Source organism: Hypanus sabinus, chromosome 3 (assembly GCF_030144855.1).
Source record: "Hypanus sabinus isolate sHypSab1 chromosome 3, sHypSab1.hap1, whole genome shotgun sequence".
NCBI classification, from domain to species: Eukaryota; Metazoa; Chordata; class Chondrichthyes; order Myliobatiformes; family Dasyatidae; genus Hypanus; species Hypanus sabinus.
In genome coordinates, this window is record NC_082708.1 from 153,297,671 (window position 1) to 153,321,590 (window position 23,920).

Below are 23,920 nucleotides of genomic sequence, written 5' to 3' on the forward strand. Positions count from 1 at the left end.
GATACCCTGTCTTAGCAGTGAAGGATCATGTATTCCTATATATCAGAGGGAAATAAGATTTATTTTAAGAAGGCTTTGAGAACATCTTTGCTCATTCCCTTTGTCTTCCTAGCAACTTTTTTCCTTGACTGAGCTTGAAGTAGAATGCCTGTTTCGAAAGCCTTGTTCCCAGATGGCAATTTATTTTGTATGCTGAATATACTGCCACTATATTTGTATATTCTGTGTACTGTCAATTCATATGTGTACTGTTGTACACTTCTGTAAACTGTTGTATGGTCTGTGTACTGCAGTACGGTCTATGTACTGTCATTTTGTTAAGTGTACTGTCATACAGTTTGTGTACTGTTGTATAGTCAGTCTAACGTACTACAGTCTGCGTACTGTTGTATTGTCAGAACTGTCATATAGTCTAGATACTGTACTATGGTTTGTGTTATTACAGTGTATGCACTGTAATACAGTTTGTGATCAGCTAGATCATCTGTGTACTGTTGTAGATTCTGTGTTCTGTTGTAGTGACTGTGGATAGTAATATGATTTGTGTTTCACAGTACAATCTGTATAATGTTTTATGGTCTGTGTGACGTTGCATAGTCTATACACTGCCATATGATCTGTACTGTCATTCACTCTGTTTGATGTGGTCCATACATTGCCATTTAGTTAATGTATTGTTGTTGTGTCTGTGACTGAAGTCACCAGGAGACACTGAAGCTGGAGATATAGAAGTCTTTAATGAGCACAAAGGAACCTCATACGCGAGACATTCTTGGAAGATCGGTATAAAATACATCAACTCCTGCCTGCAGAATGACTTGGATCCACTCTAGTTTGCCTAATGTCACAACAGGTCAATGGTCGATGCCATTTCCTTGGCTTTTCTATCAGCCTTGGACCATCAAGATGCATGATTCAGTATGCTCTTCACTGACTACAGCTTGGCATTCAATACTGTTATCCCCTCCAAGCAAATCAATAAACTCCAAGACCAAAACCTGGATATTCGATATCCTCACTTGCAGGCCCCAGTTAGTTCAGATTGGTAACATCTCCTCCATAGTAATCTTTAGCATATATGCACCCACAAGGCTGTGTACTTAGACCCTGCTCTATTCACTTTATACCTGACTGTGAAGATAAGTACAACTTCAATGGGATATTTAGGTTTGCTGGTGATACCACTGTTGCTGGCCAAATCAAAGGTGGTAACTGATTATTGACTACAAGTGGAAGAAACCAGAGGTTTATGAGCCAGTCCTCATCAGGGGTTTGGAAGTGGAGAGGGTCAGTAACTTTAAATTCCTTGTTGTTATATTATCAAAGGATCTGTCCTGGGACTAGCATGAAAGTGCCATCACAAAGATGGTATGACAGTGTCTCTACTCTCTTAGAAGTTTATGCAGATTCAGCACGTCATCTATAACCTTGGCAAACTTTAAAAGAAGAAAAGTGAAGAGTATCTTGATTGCTTGCATCGCGGCCTAGTATGGAAATAACAAAGCCCAAGAATGGTAAAGCCTACAAAAAGTAAAAGAAAAGCCTTTCCCTCTATTGAGCATGTCTACAAGGAGCACTGCCAGAAGAAAGCAGCATCCATTTTCAAGGACCCCCCACCATCCAAGCCATCAGGAAGGAGGTACAGAAGCTTGGGTCCTATTCTACCAGGTTCAGGAACAGTTATAACCCCACCCTTCAGGCTCCTGAACCAATGTGGATAACTTACTCAGCACCGAGCTGATTCCACGACCTACGGACTTACGTTAAAGGGATCTATAATTCATGTTCTCAGTATTATTTATTTAATTGTTATTGTTTCTATGTCTTTTTGTATTTGCACAGTGGATCTTATTTTGCACACTGTTTGTGTGTAGTTTTCATTGATTTTGTTATATTTCATTTTTCTACTGTGAACACCTGTAAGAAAATGAATCTGAGGATAGTGTATCGTGAAACAGGCATGCTTTGATAAAAATTTACTTTGAACTTTGAGAAAGGTAGGGAAGACAGAAAAATAAAGTTAAACAGAAGTTCTCTTACATTTTCATTTAAATCTACATTAGTTACAAAAATTTGAAAGTTATTAATCCTTATTTTATAAAATGCAGGGTCAGGAAGTTCAAGTTTTTTCAGGGACAGGTAGATTTAGTTTCCATCACACACCGGGGCAGCTGTGGCCTTGAGGGTAAAATTAAGTTTGATCCAAGCCCCACTCTGAGGCAATGACTTAGGAAAATCAAACTGTGGCAACCAGACTAATCTAGGGGAGTGCAGCAGTGTCAAAGATGCTTCCTTTTATATATTAAATCAAGGCCCGGCCAGATCTTGCAGAAAAATGTATAAGATCACACTGCACGGCTCCCAAGAAATGTGAGGGAGTTTTCTGCAGTGCATTGACCAATAATTATCCCTAAACCATCATCACAAGTGCTCTTTTTTGCATGCGCTGTGTTCTAGATGCGAAGCACATTTCCTGCTCCAGAAGCAGATCTAAGCAGGGAGTAAGCTGTAAGAGAACTTTGAAAATAAAGATCTGCAAGATGAACTGGAAAGGGACGTGAAAAGAAATTCTGATATGCAAATCTTACTTTTATTTGGGAGCCAATAATAGTTTACGTGGGTTCAGGCCAACAAGTTAAGGCCCTATTATTTTGTTATTATATCTAGCAACCTGTTACATGTGTTCACTAATCTTGAAAGAAAGGCGGTTCTTAATATATCTTCTATTTTGTCTCTTTTTAATCAAAGCCAGGGCACATGCTCTACTAGCAGAAATAGTCTAATTGAAACCCAACTATGGGCAAATGCACAGCTCTGTGAAAGTAATTTTATTGGTCTCAGAAATTGGATAGAAATAACCTCATTCATTATCATGTTAAAACATGGAATTTGTGATTAAAGGAAAATCTCTGCCCCTATCACACTTCTGACCATTGCATGTTGGAAAACTTCATGGCTTTCTCCTAACGCCACCTCATTGATAGGCCTTGAATTCCAGCGAAATGATTTATTATTGTCACATGCTCTGCAGTTCCGTGAGAAACTCTGTTTCTTATTCCACCCATACAGATTGTTGCGTCACATCAGTCTATTGAGGTAGCATGATGGAAAACTATAATAAAATGTAGAATAAAATGCTATATAGACACAGAGAAAGTGCGGAGCAGGCCAAAATTGATGTGCAAAGCCATAACAAGGTAGATTGTGTAGTCAAGCTGTCGTATCATTTAATGTCTTTTTTTGCTAGGATAGAAGTTGTCACTGTGCCTGGTGCTTTCTGGCTTTTGTATCTTCTGTCTGATGTGAGGGTGGGGAGGAAAGAATGCTCACCACGGGTTTTAGTATACTGGCCTTCATTAGTATAGGAGATGGGCAATACTTTGCAGGTGTGTAATTTGTTGGTGAGACCACAATTGAAGCGCTGTGTACAGTTTTAGTCACTCTGCTGCAGGAAATGTAGAAAATTTATGATGATGTTGCCAGAACCAAAGAGCCACAGTTATAGAGAAAGATTGGCCAGGACTGGTCTTTATTTCTTGGAACGTAGGAGAATTAAGGGCGACCTTATTGGAATATTTAAATTTATGAGAGTCATTGAAAAGGTGGATGGTAACAGTCTTTTCCCTAGGGGAAGGGAGTCCAGCACTAGGGGGCATAGATTTAAGGTTGGGGGAAAGATCTGAAAGGGACCTGAGGTTCAGTGTTTACATGCAAAGGGTGGTGAGTATATAGAATGAGCTTACAGAGGAAGAAGTTGAGGCAGGTACAATAATATCATTTCTGAAGCACTTGGCTAGGCAGATGTAGAGGCAGACCACATGGTCAAATGCTGGAAATTGGGAGTCTCTGGATTGGCACCTGATTGGCATGGACTCAGTGAGCTAATGAGACTGTACCCCTGCTGCTTTGATTTATTACGCTGAAAGCACTGATGGGCTTTATTGGTCATGGTGTCTGGGCGCTTGGACGAGGGAAAACTTCTGTAATATTCACTTCTTTTTGCTAATAACAGGATAGACAAAGGAGAATCGGTTGATGTTGTGTACTTGGATTTTCAAATGGCCCTTGACAGGGTGACACACAAGGGGCTGCTTAACAAGCTATGAGCCCGTGGTATTACAGGAGAGATTTTAGCATGGGTAAAACAGTGGCTGATTGGCAGGAGGGAAAGAGTGCGAATCAATGGAACTTTTTCTGGTTGGCTGCCATGCTAGTGGTGCTCCACAGGGTCTGTGTTGCGAATGAGTACGGTATTTAAACATTAGAGGTCAATGATTTGGATGATGGAATTGATGGCTTTGTTGCAAAGTTTGTAGACAATATTGAAGATAGCTAGAGGGGCAGGTAGTTTTGAGGAAGTAGTGAGGCTATAGAAGGGCTCAGACAGATTAGGAGAATGGGCAAAGAAATGGCAGATAGAATACAATGCCAGGAAGTATATGGTCATGCACTTTTTTAGAAATGAAAGTGTTGCCTATACAAAAAAAAACAGAGGCACAAAAGGACTTGAAGTTCCTTGTGCAGGATTCCCTAAAACTTAATTTGCAGGTTGAGTCTGTGATAAGGAAGGCAAATGCAATGTTAGCATTCATTTCAAGAGGATGAGAATATAAAAACAAGGATATAATGTTGAGACTTGAGAAAGTACTGATGAAGTCTCACGTGGGGTATAATGAGCAGTTTTGGTCCCTTATCTTAGAAAGAATGTGCTGAAATTGGAGAGTATTCAAAAGAGGTTCACAAAAATGATTTCGGGATTGAACTGCTTGTCATATGGAGAGTTTTTGATGGTTCACAGCCTGTATTCACTAGAATTCAGAAGAATGAGGGGTGACCTAATTGAAACCTACAGAATAGTGAAAGGCCTTGATAGTGTGGATGTATAGAGGATGTTTCCTATGTAGGGAGAGTCTTAAACCAGAGCACACAGCCTCAGAATAAAGGAGCAAACTTTTAGAATGGAGATGAAGAGGAATTTCTTTTTTTTGTTGCTAGAGAGTGGTGAATCTGTCAAATTCTTTTCCACAGGCAGCTGTGGAGGCCAAGTCATATACATATGTATGTTTAAGCCAGAGGTTGACAGATTCTTGATTGGCCAGGGTATGAAGGGAGAGGGCAGCAGATTGGGGCTGAGATGAAATGGTTTAAAAGACTTGATGGGACAAATGGCTTAATTCTGCCCCAATATCTTATGGTCTTATAGAGATTTTTTTGCTGAATTATATCTTAATTTCTGTATTTTCCCCCTTCCCTCCTTGGATTCAGGATGTTTTAAACAAACTGGGATCATGTGACTTGGATGAAGATGATCTAATGCTGGATTTGGAGTTCCTGGAAGACCAGCGCCACCAGTGCGAGAATGTTGCTGCCAAACGTTTTGGTAAGTTACGACAGCTTTGAAGGTCTGTTTGCTGAAGGTAGGATTTCAGGGGTTAATACATTTGTGTAGATTCCTGGGTTTGGAAATTATTTAGAATAAGGGGTGATCTTATTGAAAAATCAAACCCTAAGGAGAACATGGCAAAGGAGATATTAAGAAGTTTTCTTGTTCATGACTTCCCAGTAGTGAACTAGAGGATAGATTTATTTAAAACTGAAGTGCACAGGATGGTGAATCTCTAGAATTCTCTGCCATAGAGGCTTGTAGAGGCAAACTCGTTGGAGATATTTCAAGGTGAGGTAGAACATTTATTGAAATATTAGGGAGTTGATGTCCAGGAAGAAGAGAAAAAGCCTGGCACAGATCAGCCAAGATCATATTGAATGGTTGAGCAGGCTTGAGGTGCCAGATGACCTACTACTGCTCCTTGTTTCTTGTGTTTCTGTGTCTTCTGAGAGACTGATGGAGACAGATCTTCTCATCATAGCTCAAAGATGACTGGAAAGACACCTAATGTGTCCAAACTTCCCAGAATGAGCCAAGGCCGTTCATTGAATTTGTCTAAATAGTGTTTTGTTTTCAACTAGCCTAGACACTTTGGACTCTTTCAAACACCTAAACTTCAACAAACCTGTAATTCTGCAAAACATTTAGCATATTTACTATGCAGGAATTAATGTTTCATTATAATGCAACCCTTGGTATTGTTTTCTCTATTGTAAACTGTTTGAAATGTGCTAATCCAGTGCTAAGAGAATCACAGTGAACATATTATGAAACTGGAGCCTTGATTTTCTGACATCTACTTCCTGTGCCTGTCGTCTGTCAGTGTGGAATTATTAAATTACCCTTCTTTGTTATCAGAATTGCTTTTTAATCAGTTACTTAATAATTACAAATTACCCCGGCAGGTAGAATCTAAGGTCAGGAATTTCAGCACAGTACAATTTCAGTGTTAGTTTAGTTTAGGTCACACAATGTTGCATGGCAACAGAAAAAGACAGAAGGTGCTCCCATTAGTAGGTGGTTTTAGGTCACTGATTTAAATTTTTGAAAAAATGAGAAAAGCATAACTTTATGCAGAATGTGTTTGATAGGGAACTCACTGTCTGTAAGTACAGTGGAAAACAATTCAGTTGGAGATTTCTTAGGGGACCGTGGAAAGAACATAGGAATGGCAGGATCTTGGGCAATAGCATAACAAGGAGCCTGCACAGAATTAGTTTATTATTGTCACATGGCCGAGCTTTTATTTTGCATGGCATCCAGACAAATTGTGCCATACGTAACTACATTGAAAAGGAAGTAGGATGCAGAATACCATGGTGCAGTTTCACGATCCAGGACTCAAGATTTAAGTTTGTCTAATGTATTTCCAGTACACAGGTGTAAAGGAGAATGAAATAATGATAATAATTATTATAAGATAAAGAGCACAATAATAATAAAAACATAATAAATATAAAAACATAAGATAGTTTAAAAACATAGATTGATGGTATGTCTATAAAGTCCAGTCAAGTCAAATCACTTTTATTGTCATTTCAACCATAACTGCTGGTACAGTACATAGTAAAAATGAGACAATGTTTTTCAGGACCATAGTGTTACATGACACAGTACAAAAACTAGACTGAACTACATAAAAAAAAGCACGGAGAAAGCTACACTAGACTACAGACCTACACAAGACTGCGTAAAGTGCACAAAAACAGTGCAGGCATTACAATAAATAATAAACAGGACAATAGGGCAAGGTGTCAGTCCAGGCTCTGGGTATTGAGGAGTCTGATAGCTTAGGGGAAGAAACTGTTACATAGTCTGGTCGACTGTATATAAGGTGACCCTGACAGTAGCTGATCAAGTAATGGTGTTTGGGGGTGTAGGCAGTTTGCTTAGTGGGTGGATCAGCCTTACTGCTTGGGGAAAGCGACTGGTGGTCGCTTTGAGTCTGGTGGTCCTGGCCTGGATGCTACATAGCTTCCTCCCTGATGGGAGAGAGGCATACAATTCGTGAGCAGGGTGCGTGGGATCCTTCATGATGTTACTGGCTTTTTCTCCGGCACCTTTCTCTATATGTGTCCTTGATGGCAGGTAGCCTGATGCCAGTTGTTGAGCTTTCCTGGCTGTCGCAGATCAGTTTCCATACCAGGCAGTGACACAGCTTGTTTGGACGCTGTCTACTGTGCATCTGTACATGACATGAATATAGATGTGCCTAGTCCAACTCCCTTTGGCCTCTTCAGAAAGCTTTCCAGTTTGTGTAGAAAACGTTCTGAGACCATGAGAGTTTGTGCATGATGTGTACTTCCATTTACAGAGAAAGTGCAGAGCATGCAGTCAAATAAAGTGCAAGGGCTACAAAGAGATAAGCTGGGAGATCAAGTGTTCAGCTTTTACTGTATGTAAAGTGTATTCAAGCGGCTGATAATTGCAGAATGGAAGCTGGTGGTCCATGCTCTTATACTTTTGTTTCTTCTGCCCTATGGGAAGGGGAGAAGAGAGAATGACTCATTGAGTTGAAAGGTTTCTTTCTATGCTGTAATGACTCCAAGGATCTAGAATATTATCTAAAATAACTAATTCATTAATATTTTCTGGAACATACCCTCTCCGTCAATTGTGGCCACAATGTTATTGTTGGGAAGAATGCCATTCTATAGCAGGGTATTGATTTCCAAAAATTCTCTGTATAACAGTCACAGCATTTCTTATGCTCTCTGACTGTAATCTCCGAGTCAAGCCTACATGGGCTGATTGCTCTCGGTACTATTGCCTCAAACTGCCACTGCTGTGGCTCTCTGTGTTTAATTCCTGAGTTGGAACAGAGATACAGAGTGAGGGTGTTACTGAGTTACTTATGCCAACCCCACTCCTGAAACAATGCAGATATCTATGCACAGTCCCCAAAGAGCCTACTTTTTCTGGTCTGTGCAAGGCCTCTTAAATAAGAAAATCCTCACCGCATATTTTGTTTTAAGCTGTACAACACCTCTGATTTATTGGAAATCAACATTCAAGTCAAATTATAATTATTAATTATGGAGGGAGGCAATGCAGCAAGCACACATTTTAAATGATTTCAAAACAAATCATTGTCGATACTCAACCCTGAAACCCTGGAGGAAGATTGCTAAATGCAGATTTCAAAATTGTCTTTATTTAATTTTTGATGAATTCTGACAGAAACTGAATGGAATCTATTTGTTGTGACTCATCCAGCATCTTTTAAGTGTGACACATAGCCTATCTCTGAGAGCTTAAATTGAAATTGGTTCATTGTTAGCATGGAGTGTTAAATCTAATTTGCATATTTCATTTACCTGACCTCAGGTTCCCAGCATTACAGAACTGCAAAGATTAAAAAGCCAATGCAAAAAATCACTATCCCAACTTGCTGACTGTGTAATGCCCTGTGGCTAATTTAAACTGGCATGAATCCAAACACATGTATTAGTTTAATGCCCCAATGAAATCAATTAAAAAATAATTACAACATTTGGAATAATTTGAATTTTGTGGAACTGTTCTGGAAGCTGAAAATCTGTTGAGCGCTTAATAGCTACTGAAAATATATGCACTTCCTTTTCCCCGGATACCAGCAAAGCAAACTGACGGTGGTGCCATTTGACCACTGTGTGAGCCTGATTCATCGGAAAGGCACAATGAAAACACATGCTGAGGTCCATTGTTGTGTTTGTTCCAACTTGTAAAGTTGAATTGACATCAGGCCCAGTCTTCTTTGTTTATTTCTTAGTTTTTCACATGTTGAAGACTACATGTAGCCAAGCAGAAAAACCGCAGAGCTGGGAAAAAATTAAGGTTGTGGGAATTCTGTTCCATGATAGATCATCTAAATTCTGGTAAACTGTCATGATATAGTCAAATGAAGATTAATCCCCTTACAATATTACTGTTTTTTTAACCTCCAGTTTTTATAAAGCTCTGGTTGGGCTGTAGCTGGAGTATTGTACTCAGTTCTGGTTGCCTCATTATAGGAAGGAGGTGGAGAATTTGGAGTGGGCCAGAAGTTGTTTACTAGAAGCAGCTTAGATTTGAGGTCATGTGCAATAAGGAGAGGTTGGACAAAATTGGAAGGTTTCCTTTGGAGTGGTGGAGGCCGAGAGGAGACTTGATAGAAAACAATAAAATTCTGAAAGGTATAGAAAGGGTAGGTAGCTGATATTTCCCCAGGGTCGAAATGCCAAGTACAAGAGGGCATACATTTAAGGTGAGAGGTACTATGTTCAAAAGGAGATATTTACACAGAGTGGTTGGTGCTTGAAATACATTGCCAGGCATGGTGGTGGAAGCAAATATGAAAGAGAAGTTTAAAAGCAATTCAGTAGATGCATGAATGTGTAGAGAATGGACGGATATGGGCACTATATAGGCAGGAGGGATTAGTTCACTTATGAGTTTAATTACCAGTTTAATTAGTTTGCTGCAACATGATGGACTAGGAACAGGAGCTGCTCTTGTACTCTACTGTTTTATGCTCTACAGTCTAACATCAAAAACTGTTTGCAATTTGTCTGGGAGTTGGAGGCGAATGGGAACCTGAGTGCCAGGACACGTAGCAGAGAGGTTGTGGGGAAAGCTATTTATACAAGATCAGAAACAAAAGTTTGGCCATGGTGGGAATAATGTTCTGAGCATAATGCAGCATGTATTGTAGGAAAGGTGGGTGAGCTTAGGGCATGGATCAACATGTAGAATTGTGACATTGTAGTCATTAGTGAAACTTGGTTGCAGGAGGGCCAGGACTGGCAGCTCAATGTACCAGGGCTCGGTTGCTTTAGACATGATAGAGTGTGAGGGATTAAAGGAGGAAGGGTATCAGGGAAATTGTCACAACAATGCTCAGTCCGGACAGACTGCAGTACTCAGCTAATGAGGGTTTATGGGTAGAAATGAGGAATAAAGAAGGTAGAACCGTGATAAAAATATTATGTTATGGACCACTCAAAAGTCTGTGGGTTTCAGAGGAGCAATTTTGTAGAGAAATTGCAGACTGTTGCAAAAAACTTGAGGTTGTGATCACAGATGATTTTAACTTTCCACATATTGACTGTAAAGAAGGCAGGATGTGAAATAGTTTGTCAAATGTGTTCATGAAAGTTTCCTTAATCAGCACACAGAAGTACCAACATAAAAAGGTGTGATGCTCCATCTCCTATTGGGGATTGAGACAGGGCAGGTGACAGAATTTGTGTGGGGAAACATTTTGCACCTAGTGATAATAATGCCATTAGTTTCAAGGTAATTATGGAAAAGGATAGGTCTAGTTCTCAAGTTGAGATTCTAAATTGGTCAAAGGCCAGTTTTGATGGTATCAGAGAGGATCTCGCAAGTGTGGATTGGGATAGGTTGTTTTCAGGCAAAGGTATACTTGGCAATGGGAGGCCTTCATAAGTGACATTTTGAGAGTACAGAGTTCAGAATAAAAGGCAAGCATTATAGGTTTAGGGGACTTTGGTTTTCCAGAGATTTTGGGGCTATGGTTAAGAAAAACAAGGAAATGAATAGCAGATAAAGGCAGGCAGGAACAAATGAGGTACTTGAGTATAAGAAATGCAAGGGAACACTTAAGAAGGAAATCAGGAGGGATAAGAGAAAGCATGAGTTTGGTCTGTGGAATACAAGAAAAAGGAGAACCTTAAAGGGTTCTACAGATATATTAAGAACAAAAAGATAGCAAGGGACAAAATCAGTCTTCTGGAAGATCTGCGTGTGAAGCAGAAGAGATGGTGAAGATCTTAACTGTTTTTTATTTATGTTGAGGAAAAAAAGGTTTGGTTTCAATTTAGAAAGCAAAGGGTTAACAGACAATGTTTGAAATAAGAGGTGTTTATTTTTCACAAATAACTCAATAGAAGTTGTCTTAAAATTAATTTAATTGACTGCACACCATTTAATTTCTCTGAGGATAATACAAACATAAGGATTATATAACAAATCACCATTACGAGAATTCTGAAATAAAACATGAAAAGACTCAGCAGGTTATGCTGCATCTGAGAAAACAGTTCAAATTGGAACATTAACTCTGTTTTGCTTTCTACAGCTACTGCCTGATCTGCTAAATATTTTCAGTATTTTTAAATTTTTATTCTAGGTTGTAAAACTATTTGATACTGTTTTGCATTCTGTTATATAATTTCAATGGCTATGCAATTCATTTTTATGATTTCTTTACATGACTTTCAGATTGATGGCAAGGTAGATGAATTTTTGAGAATTATTTTCTCAAATTCAAGAATATCAAGTCCAAGGTTCAGAAACAAAATGCAGCAAATGAATAATTACTCACATAAGTTGTATTCTGTTTACAAGCTGTGGAGTTACATAAAGCATATCTGCTATGTTTTGAAATTAGAAAGGATGTGATGAAATTGAATCCAGTGTACACACAAACTAATGACTTTGACCATTTATTCTAAATTAATTAATAACCCACCCAGCATAAACCAAGCACAGGATTGTAGAAGGATGATTAGGCTACCAGATGTTAAATTTATAATTCTTATAGGGACGGCAAGCAATTGATAAAGATAAACACAACTGCAAATATGTGGCAGCTTATTGTGTCTTAAAGACACCTCAAACAATTCCACATTAAACAAATTGTTTTAAAAGAGTAGTTACTGCTTATTTTGTGAGAAGAAGTAGCAGCCACTTTGCCCAGAGTGAATTCACTAAATGACCAGCTGATTTGCTTTAATAATTGTGGGAGGAGTGCGGATTGTGAATGTAGAAAAACTCTCTCACTAGAATCTTGTGTGCATACTCAGTGTACAGATGATACCGGTGATGTCAGCTTTGATTATCGTTGGGAAGGTGTCAGTAATAGGAAGCCACTCAACCCAATTAGCCTGTGTGTTATCTCTCTGAAATAACTTTCCAGTTAATCCCACTCTAGAGATCTTCTTTGACATATATATCTGGAGATTTTACCCTGTCAAGCCTGCATGCAAAATCACGTTGAATGTGACTGCTGAGTTGCCATTTCAGTGTTCTTTCATGTAACACTTCCTCAACATAGCTGCTCAGTTCATATATGTGAGATTGATTTTTCACACCTTATAGTTTCATTTGACAAAGATCCTAAACTCTTCCCCAACCAATCTAGACTTACTACCCATTCACAAACAAGAGGAAATCTGCAGCTGCTGGAAATCCAAGCAACACACACAAAATGCTGGAGGAACTCAGCAGGCCAGGCAGCCTTTAAGAAAAAAAGTTTTTCAGAATTACTTTTTTCCTTAAATGCTGCCTGTCCTGCTGAGTTCCTCCAGCATTTTGTGTCTGTTCCTATCCAATCATTTTCTCTTCTCTCCAGCCCCCCAGTTCCGTCGGTCAGAAGGTACAAATGCATGAGAAAAAAAAATCACAAGGCTCGGGGACAGCTTGTATTCCACTGTTATCAGACGTGTGAATGACTCTCATGTTAAAAGTAACTCTTGATCTCTCAATTTACCTTGCATTTGCCCTTGTACATTGCCTACCGACACTGCACTTTCTCTGTGAATAAAACAGAGTATTCTGTGTTTTTTTTTCATTTGTACTGCCTTGATGTACTTATGTACAGGATGATCTGTCTGAATGGAATGTAGACAACGTTCTTCACTATATCTTAGTACTAACGACCATGATAAACTCATCACCATTTAAACCCTTTCATAATTTTGAGCATTTTCTGATTTTCATTACTTTCTTAAGACATAGAAGGAAGCCATTGAGTCTGTTGAGACTATGCATCAATTCCATTCCCCCACTTATTTCCCTGTAACATATTTTCTCTCCTCTTCCCCACCAATTCCACAAGAAAAACCATTTGCCTGTCCTCAACCTCAAAAGTTGACTCAGTTCCTCTTCCCATGGAACCTGCCTGACCAGCTGAGTGGTTCCTGCATTCTCATCTTTGTTTTGGATTTACAGCATCTGCAGTTTTCTTCTCTGGTTATCATACGAACAGGCGGCTTTCATGAACAACACCCAAAGAATGCAGCACAATGATATACTATTTATATGGAATTTGTTTGTCATATCCTTGGCGTGCTCAAAGATTTATTTTTCAATCCTTAGACAGACAGATAGACATACTTTATTGATCCTGAGGGTAATTGGGTTTTGTTACAGCCACACCAACCAAGAATAGTGAAGAAATATAGCAATATAAAACCATAATAATTAAATAATAAGTTAATCATGCCAAGTGGAAATTAGTCCAGGACCAGCCTATTGGCTCAGAGTGTCTGACACTCCGAGGGAAGAGTTGTAAAGTTTGATGGCCACAGGTAGGAATGACTTCCTATGATGCTCAGAGTTACATCTCAGTGGAATGAGTCTCTGGCTGAATGTACTCCTGTGCCTAACCAGTACATTATGGAGTGGATGGGAGTCATTGTCCAAGATGGCATGCAAGACAGCATCCTCTTTTCAGACACCACCGTCAGAGAGTCCAGTTCCACTCCCAAAACATCACTGGCCTTACGAATAAGTTTGTTGATTCTGTTGGTGTCTGCTACCCTCAGCCTGCTGCCCCAGCACACAACAGCAAACATGATAGCACTGGCCACCACAGCCTCGTAGAACATCTTCAGCATTGTCTGGCAGATGTTAAAGGACCTCAGTCTCCTCAGGAAATAGAGACGGCTCTGACCCTTCTTATAGGCAGCCTCAGTGTTCGTTGACCAGTCCAGTTCATTGTCCATTCGTATCCCCAGGTATTTGTAATCCTCCACTATGTCCACACTGACCTCTTGGATGGAAACAGGGGTCACTAGTGCCTTAGCGCTCCTCAGGTCCACCACTAGCTCCTTAGTCTTTTTCACATTAAGTTGCAGATGATTCTGCTCGCACCATGTGACAAAGTTTCCCACCGTCGCCCTGTACTCAGCCTCATCTCCCTTGCTGATGCATCCAACTATGGCAGAGTCATCAGAAAACTTCTGAAGATAGCAAGTTTCTGTGTTGTAGCTGAAGTCCGAGGTGTAGATGGTGGAGAGAAAGGGAGACAGGACAGTCCCCTGTGGAGCCCCAGTGCTGCTGACCACTCTGTCTGACACACAGTGTTGCAAGACCTATGACATGGATCCCCTGTTATGCACATGCATATTGAGTTATTGACAAGGTCGCATGTTTTACCACGAATACGAAGAGAGAATTCAAGGAGTTGGGTAAGGACCTGAAAAGCAGGACCTCCAGGGTAGTAATCTCAGGATTGCTGCCTGTGCCACGTGCTAATGAGTGCAAGAATAGCATGATCAGGCATATTAATGCATGGCTGAGAGACTGGTGTAGGAGGCAAGGCTTCAGGTTCCTGGATCATTGGGGCCTCTTCTGGGGGAGGTACAACCTGTACAAAAGGACGGGTTACACCTGAACCCAAAGGGGTCCAATATCTTATCAGGCAGGTTTAATAGAGCTGTTCAGAAAGGTTTAAACTAATTTGGCAGGGGGATGGGAACCAGAGTGATAGGGTTGAGGAAGGGGAAAATGGAAATAAATCAAAGATAGCATGCAACAGAGATGATAGAAAGGACAGGCAGGAGATGAGGCATAATCACAGCCAGTGGGATGAGTTACAGGGCAATAGACTCATGGTGCAGTTAAAACAGAAAGCAACAAATTCTGGACTGAAAGTGTAATATTTGAATGCACGCAGCATAAGAAATTAAATGGATGATCTTGACATTCTACAGATTGGTATGTATAAAGTTATGGACATCTCTGAAACTTGGCTAAAGGATGGCTGCTATTGGGAGCTGAATATCCAAGGATATACTGTGTATCAGAAAGATAGGTTAGTAGGCAGAGTGGGTAGTGTGGCCCTGTGAGTAAGAAATAATATTAAATCATTAGAATGGGATGACATAGGATTGGAAAGTGTAGAGTCTCTGTGCATTGAGTTAAGAAATGGCAAGGTTAAAGGACCCTAATGGCAGTTGTATACAGGCCTCCAAACAGCAGCTGGGATGCGGATTACAAATTACAACAAGAGATAGAAAGGGCGTGTCAGAAGGGCAATGTCATGATAATTGTTGGGAATTTTAACATCAAAGTCGATTGGGAAAACCAAGCCAGTACTGGACCTCAAGAGAGAAAATTTGTAGAATGCCCAAGGAATGACTTTTTAAAACAGGTTGTTGTTGAGCTCACTAGGGGATCAAATGTGCTGGATTGAGTGTTGTGCAATGATTTGGAATTGATAAGAGAGCTTAAGGTTATGGAACCCTTAGAGAACAGAGATCACAATATGATCGAGTTCAATTTGAAATTTGAAAAGGAGAAACTAAATTCCAATTTCTTAGTATTTCAGTGGAATAAAGGAAATTACAATGGCATGAGAGGGGAACTGGCCGAAGTTGACTGGAAAGAGACACTAGCAAGAAAGACAGCAGAGCAGCAATGGCTGGAGTTTCTGCAAAAAATGATGGACGTGCAAAACAGATATATTCCAAATAAGAAGAAATTTTTGAATGGAAGGACACTACCCTAGCTGACAAGTGAAGTCAGAACCAAAGTAAAAGCAAAAATGAGGGCATACAAGGAAGCCAAAGCCAGTGGGATGATAGAAAATTGGGAAGCTTATAAAAACTTGCAGAAGGAAACTAAAAAGGTCGTTAGAAAGGAAAAGATGAATTATGAAAGGAAGCTGGCAACTGATATCAAAGAAGATACTAAAAGCTTTTTTAAGTATATAAATGATAAAAGAGAGTTGAGGGTAGATATAGGACCAATAGAAAATGATGCTGGAGATATTGTAATGAGAGATGCAGAGAAGGCAGAGGAACTGAAAGCGTATTTTGCATCAGTCTTCACAGCAGAAGACATTTGCAGTATACCGGACATTCAAGAGTGTTAGGGAAGTGAAGTTTGTGTAGTGAAATTTGCGACTGAGAAAATTACACTCAGGAAGCTTAATGGTCTGAGGGTGGGTAAATCTCCTGAACCTGATGGAATGCACCCTCGGGTTCTGAAGGAAGTAGCTGGAGAGATTGCGGCGATGTTAACAATGATCTTTCAAGAATTGATAGATTCTGGCATTGTACCGAATAACTAGAAGATTCAAATGTTACTGTGCTATTTAAAAAGGGTGGAAGGCAGCAGAAAGGAAACTATAGATGTGTTAGCTTGACATCAGTGGTTGGGAAGTTGTTGGAATCAATTGTTAGGGATGTGATTACAGAGTACTTGGAGTCACATGTCAAGATAGGCCAAAGCCAGCATGGTATCCTGAAAGGAAAATCCTGCCTGACTAAACTACTAACGAAACTACAAGCAGGGTAGACAAAGGGGATGCAGTGGCCGTGGTGTACTTGGATTTTCAGAAGGCCTTTGACAAGGAGCTGCACATGAGTCTATTTAGCAAGGTAAGAGCCCATGGAATTACAGAGCCTGGGTGAAGCATTGACTGATCGGCAGAAAACAGAGAGTGGCAATAAAAGGATCCTATTCTGGCTGGCTGCTGTTTACCAGTGGAGTTCCACAGGGGTCTGTATTGGGACCGCTGCTTTTTATGATGTATGTCAATAATTTGGACTATGGAATTAATAGGGAATAAAATCTTGACTTCCACACTCAGTGTCCATACTTCTGAGAATTATGCTTTTAGCTATTCATTAGAAATATTATAGATGAAGGGCATAGTGAGCAGCTTGTGGAGTTGCTGCCTTGCTGTGACCTGTGGCCCTGATTCGAACCCGAGGCCTGGTGCTGTCCATGCCTGCATGCTCTTCCTGTGACCATATAGTCTTCCATTTGGTATTTTGGTTTCCTTCATCATCCCAAAGACATGCAGGTTGGCAAATTAATGTTTTAAAATTTGGAAAGTGGGAAGATGGAGGTGGAGAATGAGATGGTAATTAGAAATGGAGTCAATTGAGGTTGCTGATTTTGTCAGATACATTGCAAGTCACCTTTCCAATTAAACATTAAAATGTATTTTCCAGATTTCCCTTGGCACTCCAACCTTTTCATTTAAATGACTCATGGGATTAACTTCACTTTCAATTCACAACTCTTAGTCACTGGAGGATATAAATGATGATTTAAATCTTTTTGAAATTTGGCACTATAGCGGTCTGAGCAAATATAAATATAGGAATGTCACATTCCTTTTCAAGGATCAACTTTATTTGCTGTATATATTTACATGTTTTAGGAATTTGCTATGGTGTGTTGGTGTGAAATGCAACAAAAATTCAACATTATTAAAAAGAATAAAGAATTTTATAAAAATAGACTTAGAGGTTAAATTATGTATATGGAATAAAATATGCATAAATGTATAAATACCAAAATATGTTTAAAATGTAACTAGGATTATATAAAGTGGTTTAGTATGTTTACAGTGCACTACAATGATGGAGGTAATAGATAGAGGACGTGGGAGGGGCTAACTAGAATGGTTGATCAGATTAACTGAGTGGGGGGAAGAAACTTTTAAGATGGTGTGAATTTATTTTTTTGTTTTCATAGCCATATATATTGTTTTCAAGGTGAGAGCTTTTGGAAAAACTTGCACTCAGAGGATATGGGAGGGTCTCTTGCTCATATCTAACTCCACTGGAGCCTACCTTCAACCCACTGTCCATGCTGACCACCAAACACTTATTTACACAAGTTCTATTCCAAGTCCACATATTCGGCCCCTATTCCCAGCAACTTCTCTCAGATTCTACTATTCACAGTTAGGGAAATTTATAGTGGCTATTTAATTCGCTGGACTGCAAGTCTTTGGGATGAGGGAAGAAATGGAGCATTTGGGGAAAACATTCCTGGTCACAGGAAGAACATTGAACTCAACACACAATGCAGAGGTCAGGATTGAACAATGTGATGTGTGAATAACGCATTCATCCACACATAGAGATGGCTGGCTGTGTAGTTTGAGGAAGGGCCCCCTTTCCATCACAAGGCTTCTGTGGGCTCCTGATCATGACCTTGAGGTTTTGGATATCATCTCACATGGTCCTTTTCAGTTTGAGCTGAGATAAGCCAGAGATTGCCACAGTTACTAGGATATTCCATTTCTTCAAGGAGACACTGAGAACATTCAGAAATTTTGCTCTGTTTACTCCTTAATCAAAAGAGCTCAGAATATATGATCTATTGCAGACATTCCCAAATGCCCATGCAAGCATAATGTAACTGTTGAGTTCATTACATAGGTTGTATAGATTATATTATGTATTTTTTGTGGTGTATTAATGTTGTCCAACTGTTTAACTTGATCAAGCTCATTGCCGTAGCTCAGCTTTTGAAATAATATTCTATTATCAGTCTGTACCTTTCAGTTTTGAGTCACTTGGCTTTGTCGTAGTTAAACAAATAGATGTGATTAGTTCACCAGATTAACAATAAGAAAATTATTTCTGCAAGTATATTGAAAAAAATGTCCATGATTTTTGGAACACTTTATTCCCACTATATGCGATCGACGAGGGAACAACAAACCACAGGTTTTAATTAGTATTGCTATAAATTAATAATTAGTTGAGGGATGTTTCATTTCTGCCTTTTAGTGGAAATCAATAACATTGACACAGAAAATATGAGTTGCATCTGTCTAACATGTACACTTTATAACATAACTTACATTTATGCAGTTAACTGCACATAGTCGTTGAACGTAAAGTAAATGATTGCCTTGAGTTGAATGGAGCATAGATCTACTGGACTGATTATAAGATAAAGGTGCTGTATGCACAAGTTGCAGATGATGGAAGTCATGAACAGCACACACAAGATGCTGGAGGAACTCAACAATTAAGGCAGCTTCTACAGAGGGTAATAAAGAGTTGACTTTTTGGGCTAAGATCTTTTATCAGGTTCTGATGAAGGGACTGTAGAATCATACAGACATAGAGTTATACAGCACAGAAATGGGCTTTTCATCCTACTAAATCCATGCAATCTTCTTGCCCATCTATACTAATAATATCTGCCCACATAAGGGATGTATCCTTCTATGCCTTGCTTACTTAAATAAGTACCTAAATGATTTCTTGACATAATGATTTAATCTGATTTCACCATATCCTCTGGAATAATGTTGTAGATATCAATCAGTTTCTATACAAGAAATTTACCCCTCAGTTCTCCTTTAAAACTCCTTCGCCTTACCTGAAAATAATGCCCTCTTATTTTTGTTGCCTCAACCATGGCAAAATGAATTTACTTAGTTATCCTTTTCTTCCTCTCTTAAGAGGAAGTTCTCTTCCTCTCATAATTTTATACAGTACAGTGCAAGTGACTTAGGCACGCTCATTATATATATATATGTGCCCATGAGTTTTGAACGGTACTGTATATTTTGGCAGATCATCCCTACTTAAACTCTCCCCATAACCAAAGTCCTCCAAACCAGGCCATACCAGTGGTGAATCTCCTCTGCAAACACTCTAGTATCACATTTTTCCTGTAGTTTGGTGACCAGAATTGCAAACAATACTCTCAAAGTTTACTGAAAGGAAAACCTTGCTTGTCAAACCTACTGCAATTCTTTGAGGACATTACAAGCAGAGTAGACAAAGGAGATGTAGTAGATGTGGTGAACTTGGATTTTCAGAAGGCCTTTGACAAGGTGCTGCACATGAGGCTGCTTAGCAAGATAAGAGCCCGTTGAATTACAGGGAAGTTACTAGTGTGGGTGGAGCAATGACTGGTTGGCAGAAGACAGATAGTGGGGTAAAAAGGGATCCTATTCTGGCTGGCTGCCAGTTACCAGTGGAATTCCACAGGGGTCAGTGTTGGGACCTTTGCTTTTTATAATGTACAGTGGTATGTAAAAGTTTGGGCACCCCTGGTCAAAATTTCTGTTACTGTGAATGGTTAAGTGAGTAGAAGATGAACATATCTCCAAATGTTATGAAGCTAAAGATGAAACATTCTTTTCAACATCTTAAGCAAGATTAGTGTATTATTTTTGTCTTGTACAATTTTAAAGTGGAAAAAAAAGGAAAGGAGCACCATGCAAAAGTTTGGGCACCCCAAGAGATTTGAGCTCTCAAATAACTTTTACCAAGGTCTCAGACCTTAATTAGCTTGGTAGAGCTATGGCTTGCTCATGGTCATCATTAGGAAAGGCCAGGTGATGCAAATTTCAAAGCTTTATAAATACCTTGACTCCTCAAACGCTGTCCCAACAATCAGCAGCCATGGGCTTCTCTAAGCAGCTGCCTAGCACTCTGAAAATGGAAATAAATGATGCCCAAAAGGCAGGAAAAGGCTATAAGAAGATAGCAAAGCTTTCTCAGGTAGCTGTTTCCTCAGTTCATAATGTAACTAAGAAATGGCAGTTAACAGGAACGGTGGAGGTCATGTTAAGGTCTGGAAGACCAAGAAAACTTTCCAAGAGAACTGCTCGTAGGATTGCTAGAAAGGCAAATCAGAACCCCCATTTGACTGCAAAAGACCTTCTCGAAGATTTAGCAGACTCAGGAGTGGTAGTGCACTGTTCTACTGTGCAGTGACACCTGCACAAATATGACCTTCATGGAAGAAAACCTCACCACAAAATTCAGCATCAGAAGTTTGCAAAGGAACATCTAAACAAGCCTGATGCATTTTGGGAACAAGCCCTGTGGACTGATGAAGTTAAAATAGAACTTTTTGGCCCCAATGAGCAAAGGTATGTTTGGAGAAGAAAGGGTACAGAATTTCAGGAAAAGAACACCTCTCCAACTGTTAAGCATGGGAATGGATTGATCATGTTTTGGGCTTGTGTCGCAGCCGGTGGCACAGGGAACATTTCACTGGTGGAGAGAAGAATGAATTCAATTAAACACCAGCCAATTCTGGAAGCAAACATCACACTGTCTGTAAAAGAGCTGAACATGAAAAGAGGATGGCTTCTACAACAGGATAATGATCCTAAACACACCTCAAAATTGACAATGGACTACATCAGGAGGTGCAAGCTGAAAGTTTTGCCATGGCCCTCACAGTCCCCCAACCTAAACATCATCAAAAATCTGTGGATAGACCTCAAAAGAGCAGTGCATGCAAGACGGCCCAAGAATCTCACAGAACCAGAAGCCTAGAGCTTTGTGAGGAAGAATGGGTGAAAGTCCCCCAAACAAGATTTGAAAGACTCTTAGCTTGCTACCGAAAGCGTTTATGATACTTGCCAAAGGGGGTCTTACTAAGTACTGACCACGCAGGGTTGCCAAACTTTTACTTTGGGCCCTTTTCCTTGTTTGTTATTTTGAAACTGAAAAAGATGGAAATAAAAAAAGTAATCTTGTTTAAAATATTAAAGAAAAGTGTCATCTTTAACTTTATGCCTTTTGGAAATCAGGTCATCTTTTACTTGCTTAGCTATTCAGAGTAACAGAAATTTTGTCCAGGGGTGCCCAAACGTTTGCATGCCACTATATGATTTGGACTACAGTATTAATGGATTTGTGGCTAAATTTGCTGATGATACAAAGATAGGTGGAGGAGCAGGTAGTGTTGAGGAAATAGAGAGCCTGCAGTGAGACTTAGATCATTTAGGAGGAATGGGCAAAGAAGTGGCAAATGAAATACAATGTTGGAAAGTGTATGGTCATGTACTTTGGTGAAAGAAATATTTAGGCAGACTATTATTTAGATGGGGAGAGAGTTCAAAACACAGAGATGCAAAGGGACTTGGGAGTCCTTGTGTAAGATACCTTTAAGGTTAACCTCCAGGTTGACTCGGTTGTGAAGAAGGCAAATGCAATGTTTGCATTCATTTCTAGAGGTATAGAATATAAGAGCAGAGATGTGATGTTGAGGCTCTATAAGGCACTTGTGAGACCACACTTGGAGTATTGTGTGCAGTTTTGGGCTCCTTATTTTAGTAAGGATATGCTGACATTGGAGAAGGTTCAGAGAAGATTCACAAGAATGATTCCAGGAATGAAAGGGTTACCTTGTGAGGAAGGTCTGGCAGCTCTTGGGCTGTATTCCCTGGAGTTCAGGAGAATGAGAGGGGATCTCATAGAAACATTCCAAATGTTAAAAGGCCTGAACAGATTAGATATGGCAAAGTTACTTCTCATGGTAAGGGATTCTAGAACAAGAGGGCACAAAATCAGGATTGAAGAATATCCTTTCAGAACTGATCTGTGGAATTTGTTGCCACGAGCAGCTTTGGAGGCCAAGTCATTGGGTGTATTTAAGGCAGAGATTGATAGGTTCTTGATTAGCCAGGGCATCAAAAGGCATGGGGTAAAAGCAGGGGAGTGGGGATGCCTAGAAGAATTGGATCAGCCTATGACTGAATGGTGGAGCAGACTTGATGGGTCGAATGTCCTACTTCTGCTCCTATATCTTATTGTATGGTCTTAAGTTTGTCCCAACCAGTGCTGTGTAAAGTTGCAACATAAAATGTCCCAACTATATACTATGCCCCATCCTATTGAAGCAAGAATGCCACTTCTTTCTTCACCACTCTAATAAACTGTGTTATTACTTCCAGGGAGCTATGGATTAGAACCCTGAGTTCTCGCTATTCAGCAACAATCTTTAGTGCTATACTATTTACTGTGTACGTCCTACCAATATTTGGCTGTCTGAAATGCATGACCTTGTAACTGTCAGAATTAAATTCCATCTGTCAATACTCTAACTTTATATCAGACCTATATCCTTCTGTAGCCTTAGATAATCTTCTTGCTATCACCATTGACAGCTTTCATGTCATCCACAACCTCTAGACATGCCTTATACATTCACATCCAAGATATTGATTTACACAGAAACAAAGAAGGTCCCAGCACCAATCCCTGGAGTACACCACAAGTCACAAACTTCTTCTCAGGAAAACATCCTTCTAACACCACCCTCTGCTCCCATCACCAAGGCAATTGTGGAACCAATTAGACAGCTCATCTTGGATCCCATGTACCTTCACCTTCTGGACCACTGTGCCATTGTTTGAGGAGATGAAGACTCCTGTGTCTCATGTCCAATGAGTGAAATTGTCTTGCACTCCCTGTAGGTTAGCAGTAGGAGAACTGGGTCATTGAAGCATGTGCAGTTCAGTGAGGTCCAACTAAGTAATTTTGCTCTTGCTGGTGATTCCAGAATTGGGGTAACAATCTCTAGATAAGGGACTGGCCAGTTAGACTGAAATAAGGAGCAAAACAGAAGAGACTGCACATGCTGAAATCTGTAGAATCAAACAATCTGCTGGAAGAACTCAATGGGTCGAGCAGTATCTGTAAGAGGAAAAGAATTGTCAACATTTTGATTTGAAACTCTGCATCAGGGCTCAGATAGAGTGATCTCTTTAAGCAGATATTTCTTATTCTCATTCCTTGTCTTTCACAGAAGGACAATGGGTGCTCAGTCATTGGGTAATTCAAGCTTCAAACCCTCAAAATTCCCTCACTAGATCCCTTCCACCAGCTGGTTCCATCTGCTGTTCACCACTCTCTCAGATATTCCCATTGTCACCTTCTGTACTTACCAATTTACAGTGCAGTTTACACCCACTGCTATCAACTTCCAGCAGCTGTCTCCAGCTTTACCGTCCAACTCTCCCTCACTTGTCTCTACCTG

At 39.8% G+C, this 23,920-nt stretch overlaps 1 protein-coding gene across 4 annotated transcripts in view; it reads left to right on the forward strand.

Moving 5' to 3' along the window:
• ccser1 (coiled-coil serine-rich protein 1) overlaps nt 1-23,920 on the forward strand; it is a 1,385,167-nt gene that overhangs the window by 305,752 nt on the left and 1,055,495 nt on the right. For all 4 annotated transcript variants that reach the window (XM_059965410.1, XM_059965409.1, XM_059965412.1 and 1 more), the window contains one exon: nt 5,266-5,380. In XM_059965410.1, coding sequence (XP_059821393.1) covers nt 5,266-5,380 — 115 coding nt within the window. The remainder of the gene's footprint in view (nt 1-5,265; nt 5,381-23,920) is intronic.